Here is an 18,350-nt window from a genome sequence, read left to right on the forward strand (position 1 = left end):
AATTTTTCGGTTTTAAAATTATAGATTTTTTAATTTTTAAAATTTTAGATATTTCGATTTCTCGATTTTTCATTTCAGTTCTTCGATATTTCAATTTTTCAAGTTTTCGAATTTTTCAAATGTTTCGATTTCTTAATCTTTTGATTTTTCGACTTCGCGGTTTTAGATTTTATGTTTTTCAATTGTAATTTTGTCAAATTTTCTATATTTTTTTATAAACTCTCAATTTTTCGATGTTTCGATTTTTCAGTTATTCGATTTTATAAATTTTAGATTTTTGAATTTTACATTTTTTCGATTTTTCCATGTTTCAGTTTTACGATTCTTTATGGTTTTATATTTAAAATTCAAATGTCACCTTATCAAAATAAATGAGTCGTAAACCGAACCGCCACTGTTTATATTTTCCATAACGTCATGTTAAAATTGTGATTGCAAGCCAACACGACGCTACTGGTTTCTGACGGCGTAAACAACGATTAAAACAACAAAGCGCATTTAAATAAGAATAAAAACTCGCTTTAATAATCGGGGCTTTTTGTTCCTGTGTTTCCATTGTGACGCCTCTGTCTAGCAACTTTCGTGATTTCATGTTGGTGGATTGTCACCTCTTCGCCACGTCAACGTTCAACTTAAATTTTTACATACGTCAACCTGCCGTGCAACAACTTTTTTAATAAAAGACGGAATTATAAAAATCGAGCAACCAAACAAAGATAGACAGTGGTAGTGGCACCTGTGCTTCTTTCCCCCGTAACGTTTCTCACTTTTTCTGCAGCCCGTACTCGCGTGTGATGAACAAAGACACACTCTTCGTCCGTTGATACAATACGAATGAATGTAATGGAATGTCATGTTAAAGAGAAATTATATTTGTACTTTTTCGTGTCCCCTTAACTTACTTTGTTGTTAACATTGTTGCTCTATTCATTATTTATAACAAAAGTGTTGAATGGTGTGTTAAAGCTAGTGTGAAGTGTGTGAAAATGTGTTTGTTAGTTTCGTAACCTCCAAGACCATCTTGCCAAAATTTCGGTAAATATAGAAAAATTAAGTTGTTGTTCGTTTCGTTGTCTAAAACGACGTTCGTGTGCGAAAAATGCCCGGATTTGCTTTTGCCAACTGGTCATGATTTTTTGACATCTGTCAGATAATTTTGTACCGTATGTTATGGGTTGTTTGTCTCCTAATCCCCGTTTTTGTGTTTATTTTTAAACTGCGAAATAATTTATAGTGAACGCGGGTGGAAAATCAATGTTTGTTTCCGCTTAACCCGAGTTTCGCGTACTTTTCCCGAAAAGTTAGGTTATGTGATCAATTGTCTGTCAATGAGAGAAAGTTGCTCCTGAACCTTGTGCATAAATTGATTTTCTTTGTATGCAGTTTCCGATATGTCGTGGGTGAAAAAGCGAGGGCAGACGGCCCCCGGGCCCGCCACCACCCACCCCCCTGTCCAGATGTACAACCCTAATCAGCATTCCAATCAAGAGGTAATTTTTGCACACGATTTTCCGCTAATTTTACATCAATATGTTTGTAGAATCAGTGGCAACAGCAGCCCCACGATAACTGGTACAACCAGCCCCCGAAGGAAGACCCGAAACCCAACTACTGGCAGCCGCCGTATCAACAACCCTACAACCAGAACGCCCAATACGGTCACTATCCAGAGTACTACCAGAACAACACCACGTACCCGCAGCAACCGTACGGGAATTTGCAGTATAATCAACAATATAATGCTCAGAATAACGTCTACGGGCCACAACCACAAACTGAAGGTGACGGCTGGAGCTCGAACTGGGGTTGGGGCGACGAAGACAACTCAAATGTACAAACCCCGAGCACCACGAACGTGGTAACTGAAAGCTTCACGACCGACGAGGCGTGGAATTGGAGCTTAGATGAGAATAATCGGAAATCTCCTAATAAAGTTAAGAGTGAGGGTGAGGCGGAGCTGCCTAAGACTCTCGCCGTGGACCGCCTGACCGGCAAACGCAATAAATTAGACACTCCGCAGTGGTCCGTGGAGTCTCAAATGTCTCAGGAATCTTCAGACGATATTTTACAAACCTCTGAAAGTGATAAGAGCAGGATGTTGTCTCGTAGTTCAACCATAAGCCACTCGCCGATTTCGGGACAAGAGCCTCCTCCAGGAAACCCGGGAGACATCCCGGAGGTGAAGGAGGAGGCTAATGAGGTGTCCCTGTTCGAAAATAAGGAAATCGTGTCGCACGTACAGGATATCGCGGCGGCGCCTCCATTGGGGGTAGTTTCAGACGACAAAGGCAACCCCTATAAGAGAAACACGGGGTTGTCACACAAAGCCGCAAATAAGTTTCGAAGTAGCAATGTCACCCCTCCGGAGACAAGACCTCTGAATGTGTTCCAGCCGGGTTTCCACACACAATCTGTGAATTTGGAAACCCTTCCCGACAACTCCGAGCAACCTGACCCCATTCCCTCCCAAGCTTCGCGCAAGATCAGCCCCAGCGCCGCCGCCCCCTGGGCCGAGAATAACGAAGCCCCCATTAACGACCGCAACCAGTACCTCGAGACTGCGCAGTTGTCCGACGTCGACTTGAATAATTATAATCAGGTTCCTGAGACTGTGACTCAAGACGACGCGCTGCCGCCCCCGGGGTTGCGTCGCATGGTGCCTGGGCAGACAGTCGGTGGGGCTGAGACCGTGGAACCCCCGGAAGGTCTGCGTCGGATGATTCCGGGCGAGTCGAGCTCTCCCGAGTCGAGTCTGCGGCCTCAGCGCGACTCCGAGCCGGAGTTCGCCGAGATGAACACGCAGCGCTCGGCTACGATCGGAGCCGACATGCCTACTGTGGTCAACCGATCGGAGACGATCGGGGCAGACACGTCTGAACCGAAGAAGGGGCGGAGGGATTCGGTGGAGGGGCAAATGCAGGATGAAGACGTGAGCGGGTTGGTCAATTCGGTGAGGAATTTGACGATGGGGGAGAATCAGGACGAGGGGAATAGTGCGGAGGGGAGTGGGCGGAGACAGGAGAGCACGGATAGCGAGCGCGAAGTGAGGGTGAAGTCGCCGGAGAGAAGAGAGAGGAGGTATAGGGAGAAGGAGGAGAGGCGGAGTCGGTACTCGCCGGATGACTATAGGGACAAGCGCTACGAGAGGAGGAGACACAAAGATCGCCGGTACGAGGAAGACACGGATTACTACAGCGACAAGGAAAGGCGACACCGGGAAGAGAGAGAGTACGATCGGAAGTATAGTAGTTTGAAGAAGGAAAAAGATAAGGACAGGCGGAGGAGGGATGATTATAGGCGTGACCCGAGGAAGAATGATTACTACTACGGGAGGTACGAAGAAGAGTATGAGAACGAGTCGAGGTCGAGGGCTTCGAGTAGGTCGGATTCGATTCACGATTCGTTCCGGGACCGAGGGCATGATCGTGATAGAAGGGATAGGCGGCATAGGGAGAAGGATCGTCACAGGAGACACAGAGATCCGTTCAATCCCTACATGCAGGTACTAAAATTTCACTGTATTTGTGGTAGTACCGAGTGTTTTGTAGGGTTTCGGCTACGACATCTACAGTCAGTACTACCAACAATACCACTACTACGAGAATCTTCGCAAGACTAACCCGCAAGCCTACGCCCAGTGGTACCGCAAGTACTATCAAGAAGCGTCCGGCGAGGCTCCGTACGGCGGCGAAGATCGAGCGTCGGTACATTCCGGTAGAAGTTCAGCCAATGACGAACTAGCCAAAGACAGGTATATTGTCTTTCTCATTTTAGTGGTTTGTTTTGGTCAAAGGCTTTACAAGCTGCGATTTTATACACAGCCACACATCATCGTTGTAACAACATTGTTAATACAACTTGTACAGTTCACACATCGTCCGCACACTCTACCTTTTCTTTGCTTAGAAATTTTCAAGGTTTAAATCCCATACAGGTATACACGTCAGAGCTATTATAGTCAAACGAGTTTGCCCCACATAGGAGGTTACTACAGAGGATCTCAAACGCATAGTATATCAGGCCAATATGGCCTGGATGACTCTAGGTGAGATCACAAAACCCTCTTAAGACAGTTCATGTAACCTCTCTATCTTTGTAGTGCATCTATCTATTAATTGGCGAGATTATTCTAAATTTTCCCGTTTGGTGGAATCTCGGGTTCCAAATTTAACCACAAGTGGGCGATGGGTTTTCGTATTTTCGTGCTTTCCTTGATTTGCTTGCATGCTTGATTTTACTTGTTCATCTAGAACGGCCAATCCGCCACCGGATTGACCGGTCTGACTTAGCAGTAGACCGTCTTTCGCATAACCCACTAATAACATTCTGTGTGGTACTTAAGTAACTCTGTCACTCAGTGGTACCAACCGTCGTCCGCACGCACTAACTTTTGTCCGTTTCTAGTTTCGTGCGCACGCTCGACCAAACCGACGCCTCTGTCAATTACGAGGACCCCCATCTGACGGCGCAACGTTTAACCCCCGCCAAGTTCGCCACTGCGCATATCAAAGCGTCCATCACTTCGGGTAAACTAGTCAAAATTTTGCCCCACTATCCTCTAGATGGACAAGCGCCGACCGTGGAACTGTGTAACTTAGAGACGCTTTTGAATAACGACGAGGATTACCAGGAGCTGAAGCGGTTTCCGGGACCCCTGGTCAAGGGTACCACCCACAAGAAGACAATCATTGAGTACTGCGAAAGCAAAATCAAAGAGGCCAATCACAGCGCGGATATTGTGGACAGGGAGTCGTACGTGCTCATGTGGGAGTTGTTGATCTTGCTCATCAGACAGAATGGGGTAGGTTCACTGGAAACTATTGTTTTAAGAGTTATTGGGTCGGAAATTTGTAAAAACACAACACGCACTGTCGTTTTTCACGTTGACACTCAGGGTTAAACAAAGTCCCTGAATTAGTACTAAATAACGTCAAATCAAGTGTCAATTCCAACATTATTAGTTAAAAAGTAAATTTCATCGCCTGTTTAATGAAAATTTATTTAATGGGGAATTTGTGTCCCTAAGTTTCAAATCAAACATCTACTAACTTTGTTTATTTTTGTGTTGATTTTACCAGTTATTGAATCTCGGAATTGTAAAATAACGAAAAACAACACTAGCGCTGTCGTTTCTCGCTTTGACGGACAGGGTTAAACTGTCAAATAAAGTGCCAATGCCAACATTATTAGTTGAAAAATAAATTTCATGGCCTACTACAGGAATTCAAATTCCGATTTATAAACTTGTCGCTGGCGTTGCTATTCGCCGTTGACGTTGGGTTTTCAACCAATCAAATTGCAAATACAAAAAATCTTTTCACAACAAGAAACTTACAACATTGTTAAAATGGTACATTTTTGCAAGGAAATCGATATTTCCTTATGCATACAAATTTTCCATTTTAAACATGTTTTAAGTTTCTTGTTGTGAAAAGAAGTCTACACATATTGAAACAAAGAGGCAACATTTAAGCCCCGCCCACCCACCCTATCGCCATTGTGATGATTTTTTTGATTCGTCGTGAACCAAGAGGACGGAGCTTAACTGCAAAATACTTTTCCTTACACAGAATTAAAAAGATGTTTTTGAATATTGTGTCGTTCAAAGAATACTATGTATATTAAAAAAAAAAAAAGCTAAATATAAACCCCGCCCACCCACCACATCTCAATTGTAATTATTTTTTTTATTCTTAGACACTTAAAACATGTTTAAAATGGTGAATTTTTTGTAGACAAATATGGATTTTGCAATTAAACGCCGCCCCTCGATCTAACAACGAATGAAAAATTCGTCACAATTGAGAATTTAGATCGGGGCGGGTATGGGTGGGGCCTAATCTTTGGCTCTATTTTTTTCTTAATGTAGATAGTATTCTTTGAACAAAATGATACTCAAAAACATGTTTTTAGTTTCCCGTTGAGAAATAAGGATTTTGCAGTTAAGCTCCGCCCCCTTGGCTTACGACGAATAAAAAAATAATCAGAATTGAGACAGGGTGGGTGGGCGGGGCTTATAATTTGTTTTTTTTTTCCTTAATATACATAGTTATCTTTTCACAACAAGAAATTTACAACATAGTTAAAATGGTACATGTTTGCAAGGAAATATGGATTTCCTTGCGGAGCCTAATTACGAAATCGATATTTCCTTATACATACAAATTTTCCATTTTAAACATGTTTTAAGTTTCTTGTTGTGAAAAGAAGTCTACACATATTGAAACAATGAGGCAACATTTAAGCCCCGCCCACCCGCCCTATCTCAATTCGGATGATTTTTTTATTCGTCGTGAGCCGAGGGGGCGAAGCTTATCTGCAAATACTTATTTATTTACAAGAAATTAAAAATATGTTTTTGAATATCGTGTTGTTCAAAGAATACTATGTATATTAGGAAAAAAAAAAGGAAAAATATAAACCCCGCCCACCGACCACCCCATCTCGATTGTGATGATTTTTTTTATTCTTAGAAACTTAAAACGTGTTTAAAATGGTCAATTTTTGTAGACAAATATGGATTTTGCAATTAAACCCCGCCCTTCGATTTGACAACGAATGAAAAATACATCACAATTGAGAATTGAGATCGGGGCGGGTATGGGTGGAGCCTAATCTTTGCCTTTTTTTTTTTAATATACACAGTATTCTTTGAAGAACACGATACTCAAAAACGTAGTTTTAATTTCTCGTTGAGAAATAAGGATTTTTCAGTTAAGCTCCGCCTTCTTGATCCACGACGAATAAAAAAAAATCATCACAATTGAGATAGGGCGGGTGGGCGGGCCTACATTCTGCCTTTGTTTCTTAATATGTGTAGTCATCTTTTCACAACAAGAAACTTAAAACAAGTTTAAAATGGTAAATTTGTATAGGGAAATATCGATTTTGTAATTACGCTCCGCCCTTCGGTCTGACAACGAATGAAAAATTCATCACGATTGAGATCAAGACGGATGGTGGGGCTTCTCTTTTGTTTTTATTTTTTTGTTAAATTAATTCATTTAATTTTCTTTATATAACACGGTCACTTAAGAACATATTTCACATGGTAATGTCTCGTAAAAAATAAGGATTTTACAATTAAGCCCCGCCCCTCGGCTTACAACGAATAAAAAAGTCATCAGAATCGAGACAGGTTTTTTCTTAATATACATAGCCATATTTTCACAACAAGAAACTTGAAACATGGTTAAAATTGTACATTTTTGCAAGGAAATATGGATTTTGCAATGATAGGGCGGAGCTTAATTCCAAAATCGATATTTCCTTATACAAATTTTCCGTTTTAAACACGTTTTAAGTTTCATGTTGTAAAAAGAAGTTTACACATATTAAAACAAAAAGACAAAAAGTATGCCCACCCACCCACCCTATCGCCATTGTGATGATTTTTTTGATTCGTCGTGAACCAAGAGGGCGGAGCTTAACTGCAAAGTACTTTTCCTTACACAAAATTAAAAAGATGTTTTTGAGTATTGTGTCGTTCAAAGAATACTACGTATATTAAGAGAAAAAGGCAAAATATAAACCCCGCCCACCCACCCCATCTCAATTGTGATGATTTTTTTTATTCTTAGAAACTTAAAACATGTTTAAAATAGTCAATTTTTGTAGACAAATATGGATTTTTCAATTAAACGCCGCCCCTCGATCTGACAACGAATGAAAAATTCATCACAATTGAGAATTTAGATCGGGGCGGGTATGGGTGGGGCCTAATCTTTGGCTCTATTTTTTTCTTAATATAGATAGTATTCTTTGAACAAGACGATACTCAAAAACATGTTTTTAAGTTCTCGTTGAGAAATAAGGATTTTGCAGTTAAGCTCCGCCTTCTTGACCCACGACGGATAAAAAAATGATCACAATTGAGATAGGGCGGGTGGGCGGGGCTACATTTTGCCTTTTTTTCTTAATATGTGTAGTCATCTTTCCACAACAAGAAACTTAAACAAGTTTAAAATGATAAATTTGTATAAGGAAATATCGATTTTGTAATTACGCTCCGCCCCTCGGTCTGACAACGAATGAAAAATTCATCATGACTGAGATCGAGAGGGATGGGTGGGGCTTCTCCTTTGGTTTTCTTTTTTTTTTAATTAATTCATTTAGTTTTCTTTATATAACACGATTACTTAAGAACATATTTCAAATGGTAATGTCTCGTAAAAAAATAAGGTTTTACAATTAAGCTCCGCCCCTCGGCTTACGACGAATAAAAAAGTCATCAGAATTGAGACAGAGTGGGTGGGCGGGGCTTATATTTTGTATTTTTTTTTTCTTAATATACATAGCCATATTTTCATAACAAAAAACTTAAAACATGGTTAATTTTTGCAAGGAAATATGGATTTTGCAATTATAGGGCGGAGCCTAATTGTAAAATCGATATTTCTTTTTCATTTTAAATACATTTTAAGTTTCATGTTGCGAAAAGAAGTCTACACACATATTAAAACAGAAAGGCAAAATGTTAGCCCGCCCACCCGCCCTATCTAAATTGTGATGATTTTTTTTATTCGCCGTCAACCAAAGGGGCTGAGCTTAACTGCAAAATATTTGTTTCTTTACAAGAAATTAAAAACATGTTTCTGAGTATCGTCTTGTTGAAAAAATACAATGTGTATTAAGAGAAAAAGGCAAAATATAAACCCCGCCCACCCACCCCATCTCAATTGCGATGAATTTTCTTATTCATCGTGAGCCGAGGGGCGGAGCTTAATTTTGGTTTTCTTTTTTGCTTAAAACTTTTCTTTGAACAATACGTTTACTTAAGAACATTTTTCAAAGGGTTATTTCTCGTAGAAAAATGGGAATTTTGCAATTAAACTCCGCCTTCTTGCTCACAACCTATAAAGAAAAATCGTCACAACTGAGACAGGGTGGGTGGGCGGGGCTTATATTTTGCCTTTTTGTTGTTCTTAATATACATACTCTTCACAAGAAAGACTGAAAACATATTTAAAATGGTAAATTTGTATAGGGAAATATCGATTTTGCAATTGCGCTCCGCCCCTCGGTCTGACAACGAATGAACAATTCATCACGATTGAGATCGAGACGGATGGGTGGGGCTTCTCTTTTAATTTTCTTTGTATAACACGATTACTTAAGAATATATTTCAAATGGTAATTTCTCGTAGAAAAATAAAGATTTTACAATTAAGCTCTGCCGCTCGGCTTACGACGAGGTAAATTTTTGTAGACAAATATGGATTTTGCAATTAAATCCTCCCCCTCGATCTGACAACGAATAAAAAAAATCATCACAATTGAGATGGGGGGGGGGGGGGGGGGGGCTGGGGGCTACATTCTGCCTTTTTTTCCTTAACATGTGTAGACTTATTTCGACAACAAAAAATGTAAAACATGTCTAAAGTGGTAAATTTTGACAGTCAGGGTTAAACAAAGTCCCTAAAATAGGACTAAATAAATGTCAAAGAAAGTGTCAAAGCCTACATTAATAGTTGAAAAATAAATTTCATGGCCTACTACAGGAATTCAAATCCCGATTGATTTAGCGCAACAATTAACAAAATACACCACTTTAACAGTAAAAATTCCGTAGATAACTGTCAAAGTGTCAATGCCAAAATAACCGCGAAACTTAAATTTTAGATGGTCGTCGGCGCCGACATAGCCGAACTCTTGTTGAAAAACCGCCAAGAAGCGCCCCCGCGCCCCCCCTCCGTCGTCTCCAACGTCAGTAGCAATCTCGCCGACAACCCGTCCGAAGCCACCGAAACCAGCAACGGAACCGCTGCCAACCTGAGAGAAGAAGAAGTCACTAACCGCTTCCGGGAATATCTGCTCTACGGCTCGGGAAAAGAAGCTTTAGAGTGGGCCATGAAGCACGGTCTCTGGGGCCACGCCTTATTCCTAGCTAGCAAATTAGACAAGAGAACGTACGCCAACGTCATGATGCGCTTCGCCAATGGGCTGACGATGAACGACCCGCTGCAAACTTTGTACCAGTTGCTGTCGGGTCGAACCCCGGCTGCCGTAACGGTAAAGAAGATTGCTTTAGTACCGACTTTTACTAACAGGTGGTTTTAGTGTGTGGCGGATGAAAAGTGGGGGGATTGGCGGCCACACCTCGCCATGATCCTGTCCAACTCCACGCAGCGGCCGGAATTAAACTGCAAGGCCATCACGATTCTGGGGGACACGTTAATGGGGCGTGGGAGTCTGTATGCCGCTCAGTTTTGCTACCTGATGGCGGAAGTAGGGTTCAGTCAGTACGGAAGTGCCGAAGCTAAGTTGGTGCTACTGGGGGCTAACCATAACAAGTCGTTCGTGCATTTCGCGACGAATGAGGCCATTCACATGACCGAGATTTATGAATATGCGCGGAGCTTGAACGATGATGAGTTTAGTTTAGGGAATTTTCAGGTACAAGTTATTATTTTTTTTTTTAATAAAGTAGGTAATAATGTATTGTTTTTTTCTCAAGCGTTATAAATACTTGTTGTCGACCCGCCTCGCCGACGTTGGTCTACTAGAAAAAGCCTTATCTTATTTAGAGAAAATCGCCACTTTTATTGTGAAAAATCCAGGGGTTGTGGACGTTGGGTTAGTGAACGAGGTGTCTTTGTTAGCGGATAGGTTGAAGTATTATGACCCGGTGGGGGATGGCGAAGTGGAAGTGGATTTTGACTCGAGTAGGGTGGAAAATTCGTGGTTGAAGGATCTGCGACGGGTACAAAATGACTACAATGTAAACGTCACACTATTATTATTATTATTATTTTAATTGGCACTAATTTTTGAAGATGGGTTTGGTGCACCAACAGCAAAATGTGGCTACTAGCGCACAAAGCGAACAACAAACGTATGCCCAAAATCAAGACGTCTGGCAACAGCAGCAACAATATGACGCATACCAACAACAACAACAACAACAACAGCAGCAGCAGCAACAGACGTGGAGTCCTGATCAACCACTAGAGTTACAGAGTGACAGTCAGCCACAACTTGAACAACAACAACAACAAGATGGTTAGTAGTTTTGTTTGACGTATTTGTGTGATTGGGTGTTGTAGGTCACTATCAAGAGTCGCATCAGTACTGGCCGGGTCAACAGCAGTGGAGTGGTGAGCAGGCTCAGTCGTACCACCCAGAGCCCCTAGACCAACCACCACCACAACAACAACAACAAAATTACTACGGTGCTATTGCTCAAACCGAGGTAGGGGAAAAGCCATAACCTGTCTTAAACCGAGTTAGCGTGCGTGGATTTGTCACTTAAGTCACGCTTGGGCTTGTGTGATAATCATAAACAGTCCATTGGACTTACGTTATTTCAATTTTCGTCTTGACGATCGACAAATTTCCCAATCATGTACTAGTATTTTTGCTATTGGTCAAAGTGAGCAAGGTAAGACGAAAATCCCTAGTTGCGTAACTCAATGTCCATCGACGTCAGTCGCTTGGTGCTTATTAATAAACCCGGTCTCATTTCTCGTTCATTGTAACTGAGGTGTGCTTTCTTGTTCCCTGTACCTATTCGGACGCAGCCAGACCAGGTCGAGAAACACACCCCTGAAGTAAGTACATGTCTGACTAACGCCTCATCCTCATCCAAGTCGAGCACGTCAACGACCTTGCGCAAGCGCCTAACCCAAACCAAAAACGAAAAACTGAAATCCCTAGATAGCGTGACGGACACGCGATCGAAAACCGCGTTCGGCAAAAACACGAAAGTGTACCCGTTCAAAAACCGCAGCGCCGAGGATTTCATAAGCGACAGGAGTCTGTCACGCGACAGTTCGGACTTAGAGTTAGAGTCGGGCATGCGCGCGAAGAAGAAGCTTTTCTACAAGAACGAGGAAAAGTCGCAGTTGATTTGTTACAAAGACAATATGAAGATCATCGCGATTAAGAACGACTCGAAACTAACGAAATATAACACGTTTGATATGAAATTTAACGATAAGAAGGGGACGGTGGTGAGGTATAAGTCGCTGGATGCCCCTGAGACTTTAGTTAAGTATTACGATTCTCATAGTAATGTCGCGATTGCGGCTCAAGACTTCGGGTCGGATTTTAAGATGACGAAATTCGACAAGAAGAGACACAAACATGATATTATCACGGATACGGTGGACGCGTGGGCGAAGAAAAGCTCGTCGAATGTGTTTTCGAATCTCAAAAACTCGATTTTTAAAAGCACTAAACCGGCGAAGGAGGTGGTGTACAAGCCGCTGGTTTTCGGGGGGACTTACCCCATCGATGTTCCGCTAAACAAAGTGGGGAAAGCTACCGATACGCACATTAAACAAGTCAAAAACGTGGTTCCGAAATTCAGGGAATATGGTCCGCCGAAAACTTTCGACATCGACAGACCGATTTAATTGTTACTGTTCGCAACGTAGTTACATTCCTGGTCGTGTTCTTTGTTTTCTGTTGCAAGACCACGCTAATTTTGTGATCACTATGTAGATTAAATTGTTGGTAAAGGGCCTAACTAATAGATATGTTGTTGGATGTACAATTGTTGTGTTTGTAATTGTTAATAGTAACGCCTTTGGTGTAGATTTGTAACCGAAAAATAAAGCATGCTTTACTATTTTTTAGAATGTACTGCAGTTTTTATTTTGAATAAAGATGGTTAAATGTTTGGGGTTTTTATTGCGAAGGGGTTGCTCATTGTCCAGGCACGATCGTTTTAGTATAATAAGTTGTCGCTCTGTACTTTTACGCAGGATATACCTCAACCCCAAATATCTTTGCCCAATCAACGCGACAGAAAAGACACGGATCCACCCAATGAACCACCCAGGAAGGAACCGCCCGTCAAACCCAAACCCATTGAACCCACCCCGGACAAATCCAGCGGCTGGTTTGGCGGAATTTTCAACAAACTGTCGCTCAAACCCAAAAACCAGATGAAGCTCCCGGACGACAAAAACCCCACGGTAACCCATCACCCATCACCGTCATTATTACTCAAATCAAAATTGTTAGATCCTGTGGGACCCCGATAAAAAGCGGTGGGTGAACACGGACGAGGACGGCGGCGACGGCGGCTCTGATTTCAAGCCGCCCCCGAAAATGTCAGAAATGCCCGCCCCCACGTTTCCCACGATGGGTCAGCTCCCCAGGAACCCCACTCCCGAACAACCACAAGAAAACGGGAACATCCCAAAAGCCACCCCGAATATGTTCAAGCTGCAACGAAACAGAAGTAAGTAGATGATTGAACCTTCCACAAGTCAGTAGCGTCGTTTCAGATTTAAAAAAGTCGTACATTGACGTGTTCAACCCGAACGCTAAGTCGGGACAAGGTTCGCTACCCCCACCCGGACCCGGAGGCGTGGCCGCAGCGCACCAACCAATGAATTTCTTCGTGCCGCAGCCGGTGAACGACCCCAACGCCCCCACGGATTTTCTCACCCCGGCGCCGCCTATGTCGTTCGAGGAAAACTCACAGGTAAGACCAGGGACGACGCACTCCTATCATACTCATCCAACTCATTATTATTAATGTGGTTTTTTGATCGTAGAGGGGGAGACTTAACAAAAGTTGAAACGTGTATTATAAGTAAGAAAGGTTGTGTTTTCAGCATGATGCATGATTTTCTTAATAAAAGCATGGTGCTTCACACTGTATATACTTTTTTTTAATTTATTATTCATGGTGGTGTGGTTTATGTGTTGTGGTTCTGGTAGATGTCTAGATGGAGTTCGGCTAGTTCACTGTCAAGGGAGGTTCAGTCCTATACAATGCACAAACCAAATTATCGCAGATAGCTTTTGCTTGCTTCGCTACACATCACATTTTTGTGTTGTTCTATGTAAGTATCATTTTCGGTGCTTTGTTGACGTGGTGTCGTGAATGGCGCAGTAAGTTGGATTTTTTTTAGGTGGCTCAATAGCGAAGTTCCACCTTCCAGGTTGAAGAAGTAACTAGTAGAAATGGGGGTTTTGTAATTTTATTCTATATATAATTGATCCTGTGATCATGCGCTATTTAATATTTGTAGTTTTAATTAATAATTTTATTGATGATATGTCATAGAGAGACAATATGAATATTGAAGTGTATGAATTGTAAGGGAATAAACATTGATCACATTATATTGTGTTTTTATTGGTCAATAGTATTCATTTTCAGAAAAAAAAACTGAAAAGTCGAAACATCAAAAGATCCAGAAATCGAAATGCAAAAACGGAATGTTAAAAATTGAAAAATGTAGAATTAAAAAAAAATTGAAAAATCCATATCTCTATCAATTTAAAATTTAGAAATTCCATAAATTGAAAAATAGAAATTTTGAATAATCTAAAAATTAAAACATCGAAAAATTGAAAAGACGAAAATTCAAAAAATCGTAGAATTGAAAAATCCCAGCACTGAAATGACGAAAAATTGGGAAAATGAAAAATCGAAAATTGAAAAAACGAAAAGTTAAAATTGAAAACTGTAAAATAAAAAAGAAAAAATAGAACAATCCAAACATTGAAATCTGGAAAAATTGAAAAAGTGAAAAATCGAGAAAACAAAATTTCAAAACTGAGACGAAAAATTGGAAAAATCGAAATTCCGAAAACTCGAGAATTAGAAAATTCTAGAATTTAAATAATTTAAAAATTAAAATATCCAAAAATTGAAGAATCGAAAAATTTGAAAGTCGAAGAATCGAATAAACAAATTGAAACATTTTTAAATGACTAAAAATTGGGAAATCGAAAAATTGAAAAGGCAAAACATCAAAAGATCCAGAAATCAAACTGTTGAGAAGCCGAAAAATCGAAAAACTGAAATCGAAATGACCCAAAATGGCGAAAACGAAAAGTTAAAAATTGAAAAATGTAGAAAAAAAAAAATGAAAAACCGAATATCCATATCTCGAGAATTCGAAAATCTGGGAAATCAAAAATTTGAAAATTCGATAAATTGAAAAATAAAAATATCGAAGAACTGAAACATCGAAAAATCAAAAATTTTACAAAGATTCAGCAATCGAAAATTTTAAAAAGATTCAGCAATCGAAATATTGAAAATTCCAGAAATTGAAAATTTCCCAAAATTGAAATTGATAAATTTGAAAAATCGAAAAACCGAGATGTCAAGAAATCGAAACATGAAAAAATGTAAAATCGGAAAATGAAAAATTTTAAAAATCTAAATATTGAAAAGTCAAAAAAACTTTAATCAAAAATTCGAAAAATTGGAAAATTGTAAAATCGAGAAATCGAAACCATAAAAAATTAAAAATCTAAAATTTAAAATTAGAAAAATTGAAAAAAATCAAGAAGTCGAAAAACCAAGAAATCACAAACTGAAAAAATTGAAAAAACCAGAAGTCGAAAAATCGAGGAATTGAAAACTTTCCATACTGCTATGACGAAAAATTGGGAAATCGGAAAATTGAAAAATCGAAACATCAAAAGGTCCAGAAATCGAAATGGCAAAAACTGAATGTTAAAAATTGAAAAATGTATAATTAAAAAAAAATTTGAAAAATCGAATATCCATATCTCGAGAATTCGAAAATATGAAAAATTGAAGATTTAGACATTCCATAAACTGAAAAATTGAAATTTTGAAGAACTGAAAAATCGAGAAATCCCAAAATTTAAATTTTAAATAGTTTAAAAATTAAAATATCGAAAAATTGAAAAGACGAAAAATCGAAAAACTGGAAAATCGTAGAATTGAAAAATCTCAACACTGAAATGACGAAAAATTGGGAAAATGAAAAATCTAAAATTGAAAAAACGAAAAGTTAAAATTGAAAACTGTAAAATAAAAAAGAAAAAATAGAACAATCCAAACATTGAAATCTCGAAAAATTGAAAAAATGAAAAATCGAGAAACTGAAAAATCGAAACCACCAAGAAATCGAAAAGTCAAAAAATTGAAAAATTGAGAAACTAAATAGCCCAAAATCGAAAAGTTAAATATTGAAAAATTGAAAAAATTAAAATAAATCAAAAAAGATCAAGAAATCGAAAAGTTAAAAATTGAAAAATGAAGAATTTAAAATTAAAAAAAAATCGAAAAACCGAAATACCGAAAACTTGAGAATTAGAAAATTCTAGAATTTAAATAACTTAAAAATTAAAATATCCAAAAATTGAAGAATCGAAAAATTTGAATGTCAAAGAATCGAATAAACAAATTGAAAAATTTTTAAATGACTAAAAATTGGGAAATCGAAAAATTGAAAAGTCTAAACATCAAAAGATCCAGAAATCTAACTGTTGAGAAGCCGAAACATCGAAAAACTGAAATCGAAATGACCCAAAATGGCGAAAACGAAAAATTAAAAATTGAAAAATGTAGAAAAAAAAAATGAAAATCGAAATATTCATATATCGAGAATTCGAAAATCTGGGAAATCAAAAATTTAAAAATTCGATAAATTGAAAAATAAAAATATCGAAGAACTGAAACGTCGAAAAATCAAAAATTTTAAAAAGATTCAGCAATCGAAATATTGAAAATTCCAGAAATTGAAAATTTCCCAAAATTGAAATCGAGAAATTTGAAAAATCAAAAAACCGAGATGTCAAGAAATCGAAACATCAAAAACGTAAAATCGGAAAATGAAAAATTTTAAAAATCCAAAAATCGAAAAGTCAAAAAAACTTTAATCAAAAATTCGAAAGTCGAGAAGTCGAAACATCGAGGAATTGAAAATTTTCCACACTGATATCGCGAAAAATTGGGAAATCGGAAAATTGAAAAATCGAAACATCAAAAGGTCCAGAAATCCCAAAATTTAAATTTTAAATAATTTAAAAATTAAAATATCGAAAAATTGAAAAGACGAAAATTCAAAAACTGAAAAATCGTGGAATTGAAAAATCCCAGCACTGAAATGACGAAAAATTAAAAAAAAACGAAAAGTTAAAATTGAAAACTGTAAAATAAAAAAGAAAAAATAGAACAATCCAAACATTGAAATCTCGAAAAATTGAAAAAGTGAAATAGCCCAAAACCGAAAAGTTAAGTATTGAAAAATTGAAAAAAATAATATAAATCAAAAATTGAAAAACTGAAATATCGAGAGATCGAAATCGTCAAAAGATGAAGAAATCGAAAAGTTAAAAATTGAAAAATGAAGAATTTAAAATTAAAAAAAAAATCGAAAAATCGAAATACCGAAAACTTGAGAATTGGAAAATTCTAGAATTTAAATAAATTAAAAATTAAAATATCCAAAAATTGAAGAATCGAAAAATTTGAAAGTCGAAGAATCGAATAAACAAATTGAAAAATTTTTAAATGACTAAAAATTGGGAAATCGAAAATTGAAAAGTCGAAACATCAAAAGATCCAGAAATCTAACTGTTGAGAAGCCGAAAAATCGAAAACCTGAAATCGAAATGACCCAAAATGGCGAAAACGAAAAGTTAAAAATTGAAAAATGTAGAAAAAAAAATGAAAAATCGGAATATCCATATCTCGAGAATTAGAAAATCTGAGAAATCAAAAATTTAAAAATTCGATAAATTGAAAAATAAAAATATCGAAGAACTGAAATATCGAAAAATAAAATTTTTTAAAAAGATTCAGCAATCGAAATATTGAAAACTCCAGAAATTGAAAAATTCCCAAAATTGAAATCGAGAAATTTGAAAAATCGAAAAACCGAGATGTCAAGAAATCGAAACATCAAAAAACGTAAAATAAAAAATTTAAAAATTCGAAAAATTGAAAAATTGGAAAATCGAGAAATCGAAACCATAAAAAATTAAAAAATCTAAAATTTAAAAATAGAAAAATTGAAAAAAATCAAGAAGCCGAAAAACCAAGAAATCACAAACTGAAAAAATTGAAAAATCGAGAAGTCGAAAAATCGAGGAATTGAAAACTTTCCACACTGCTATGACGAAAAATTGGGAAATCGGAAAATTGAAAAATCGGAACATCAAAAGGTCCAGAAGTCGAAATGGCAAAAACGGAATGTTAAAAATTGAAAAATGTAGAATTAAAAAAAATTGAAAAATCGAATATCCATATCTCGAGAATTCGAAAATATGAAAAATTGAAAAATAGAAATTTTGAAAAACCCAAAAATCGAGAAATCCCAAAATTTAAATTTTAAATAATTTAAAAATTAAAATATCGAAAAATTGAAAAGACGAACATGCAATAAACTGACAAATCGTAGAATTGAAAAATCCCAACACTGAAATGACGAAAAATTGGGAAAATGAAAAATTAAAATTGAAAAAACGAAAAGTTAAAATTGGAAACTGTAAAATAAAAAAGAAAAAATAGAACAATCCAAACACTGAAATCTCGAAAAATTGAAAAAGTGAAAAATCGAGAAACTGAAAAATCGAAACATCACCAAGAAATCGAAAAGTCAAAAAATCGAAGAATTGAGAAA

The 18,350-nt window shown here is 37.7% G+C and overlaps 1 protein-coding gene across 7 annotated transcripts; it reads left to right on the plus strand.

The window, feature by feature from the left end:
• The first annotated feature begins 656 nt into the window (after nt 1-656).
• Nucleotides 657-14,082, plus strand: LOC135129560 (protein transport protein Sec16B-like). 7 transcript variants are annotated; one of them, XM_064056744.1, is made up of 17 exons: nt 662-1,035; nt 1,384-1,490; nt 1,541-3,502; nt 3,549-3,751; nt 3,935-4,045; nt 4,405-4,801; nt 9,622-10,011; nt 10,060-10,395; nt 10,457-10,720; nt 10,776-11,001; nt 11,046-11,191; nt 11,520-11,549; nt 12,708-12,920; nt 12,970-13,189; nt 13,236-13,435; nt 13,509-13,546; nt 13,869-14,082. In XM_064056744.1, the coding sequence occupies exons 2-16, from the start codon at nt 1,392-1,394 to the stop codon at nt 13,530-13,532; spliced, it is 4,821 nt and encodes a 1,606-aa protein (XP_063912814.1). In that variant the 5' UTR covers nt 662-1,035; nt 1,384-1,391; the 3' UTR covers nt 13,533-13,546; nt 13,869-14,082. The 7 variants fall into 7 exon arrangements, with proteins under 7 accessions (XP_063912810.1, XP_063912812.1, XP_063912814.1 ...); XM_064056741.1 differs by lacking the exon at nt 13,509-13,546 and adding an exon at nt 13,675-13,799; XM_064056745.1 differs by lacking the exon at nt 13,869-14,082 and adding an exon at nt 13,675-13,692.
• The last annotated feature ends 4,268 nt before the right edge of the window (nt 14,083-18,350 follow it).

This window comes from Zophobas morio, unplaced genomic scaffold (genome assembly GCF_036711695.1).
Source record: "Zophobas morio isolate AGI-343-1 ecotype UQ-CSIRO unplaced genomic scaffold, CSIRO_AGI_Zmor_V1 ptg000016l, whole genome shotgun sequence".
NCBI lineage: Eukaryota > Metazoa > Arthropoda > Insecta > Coleoptera > Tenebrionidae > Zophobas > Zophobas morio.

Bases quoted from the DNA above. Each gene is read 5' to 3' on its own strand.
- LOC135129560 (XM_064056740.1), top strand. From the start codon at position 1,392: ATGTCGTGGGTGAAAAAGCGAGGGCAGACGGCCCCCGGGCCCGCCACC. The intron at 3,503-3,548 runs GTACTAAAATTT...AGTGTTTTGTAG, and splicing joins CGTTCAATCCCTACATGCAG to GGTTTCGGCTACGACATCTA. The intron at 11,002-11,045 runs GTTAGTAGTTTT...TGGGTGTTGTAG, and splicing joins ACAACAACAACAACAAGATG to GTCACTATCAAGAGTCGCAT.